Below are 1367 nucleotides of genomic sequence, written 5' to 3'. Positions count from 1 at the left end.
CCCCCCCAGGATGTGTTCGAGATGCGTTTTGCTAAGATCCCAGATGAGGGCCTGGAAGCATCGGTCCCATCTACAACACCATTGGTCAGTAAAAGCACCGCCTCCTCTGACAGCAGCAACAACTCCTCCTCCGACGAATCGTCCGACTCAGAGGAGGAGCGAGCCACGCGATTGGCTGAGCTACAGGAGCAGGTTGGTGCTGCCGACCAATCACAGGTCAAGAACATCCTGGTTTTCTTCTTTTTTAATATCATTGTAGATGTAATGAAAGTTGAGAAATTCTGTTTTAATTTTGTATTCAATTGTTATTTTTGATATAAAATTACTGATCTGATGTGATTTTTAGATCAATTTCTAGAATAGTTTACCAGCTGAAGGCGTTACTAAATATTGATTAGATGTTAAAGGTATTCATAGTTAGTATATTCCACCAGTTGAAGGCGGTGCACGAGCAGCTGGCCGTCCTATCCCAGGCTCCAGTCAGCAAGCCAAAGAAGAAGAAAGAGAAGAAAGACAAGGAGAAGAAGAAAGAAAAGGAGAAAGACAAAGGGAACAAGGGCAAGATGGAGGAAGAAAAGAAGCCCAAGGCTACCGCTCAGCAGCCCAAACCTGCCAATCAGAAGAAAGCGCCAGCCAGGAAAGCCAACAGCACGGTAACCGCCACGAGGTACGATTAAATCAATTAGTTCCCCTTGTCTTGGAATCAAAGGTGAATATTTAAAAACAAAATATTCATATTCTATGTTGGGAATTTGACTAATCAGAGTGACTCTGCGTGTGTTTCCAGGCAACCTAAGAAAGGTAGTAAGGTGTTGGGCGGTGGCTCGGCTAATGGAGATGATGGCGAGGAGTCATCACTGCCGATGTCTTATGATGAGAAGCGCCAGCTGAGTCTGGATATTAACAGGCTGCCGGGGGAGAAGCTGGGCCGTGTCGTCCACATCATCCAATCCAGAGAACCGTCGCTTAGGGACTCCAACCCCGACGAGATCGAAATCGACTTTGAAACCCTCAAACCCTCCACACTTCGAGAGTTGGAGCGCTACGTCAAATCTTGCCTTCAGAAGAAGCAGAGGAAGCTACTGCGTAAGTACAGAGTACTAATATACTACTATTGTCCATACATCGTGATGGTGAAATTATTGCAGAGTACTTATGGACTACTATTACCCAATGGTCTTCTGTCATGCTGGAATTTGGTCTTTGTTGCAGTCGTACTTGACCTTTGTGACACTCTGACATAATGTTTGTCACACTTGGGTAATACCTCGTCTCCCCCTGAGTATCATCCTGGTGCTGCTTGGATATTATATATAGTTCAGTGCTCTGGTGGAGTAGTAAGGTACTATGAGCTCTTTAAGATAAGA

The 1367-nt window shown here is 45.1% G+C and overlaps 1 protein-coding gene across 4 annotated transcripts in view; it reads left to right on the top strand.

Annotated features, from left to right (window-relative positions):
* The window catches only part of brd3b (bromodomain containing 3b), a 13424-nt gene that overhangs the window by 9663 nt on the left and 2394 nt on the right, over positions 1-1367 (top strand). For 3 of the 4 annotated variants that reach the window (XM_032516604.1, XM_032516605.1, XM_032516603.1), the window contains exons 9-11: positions 10-216; positions 435-667; positions 788-1086. In XM_032516604.1, the coding sequence (XP_032372495.1) occupies positions 10-216; positions 435-667; positions 788-1086 (739 nt within the window). The remainder of the gene's footprint in view (positions 1-9; positions 217-434; positions 668-787; positions 1087-1367) is intronic. The other variant, XM_032516606.1, reaches the window with a different exon arrangement.

This window comes from Etheostoma spectabile, chromosome 5 (assembly GCF_008692095.1).
Source record: "Etheostoma spectabile isolate EspeVRDwgs_2016 chromosome 5, UIUC_Espe_1.0, whole genome shotgun sequence".
NCBI classification, from domain to species: Eukaryota; Metazoa; Chordata; class Actinopteri; order Perciformes; family Percidae; genus Etheostoma; species Etheostoma spectabile.
Note: the sequence above shows the minus strand (reverse complement) of the source record. Positions and strands in the feature narration are given on the sequence as shown.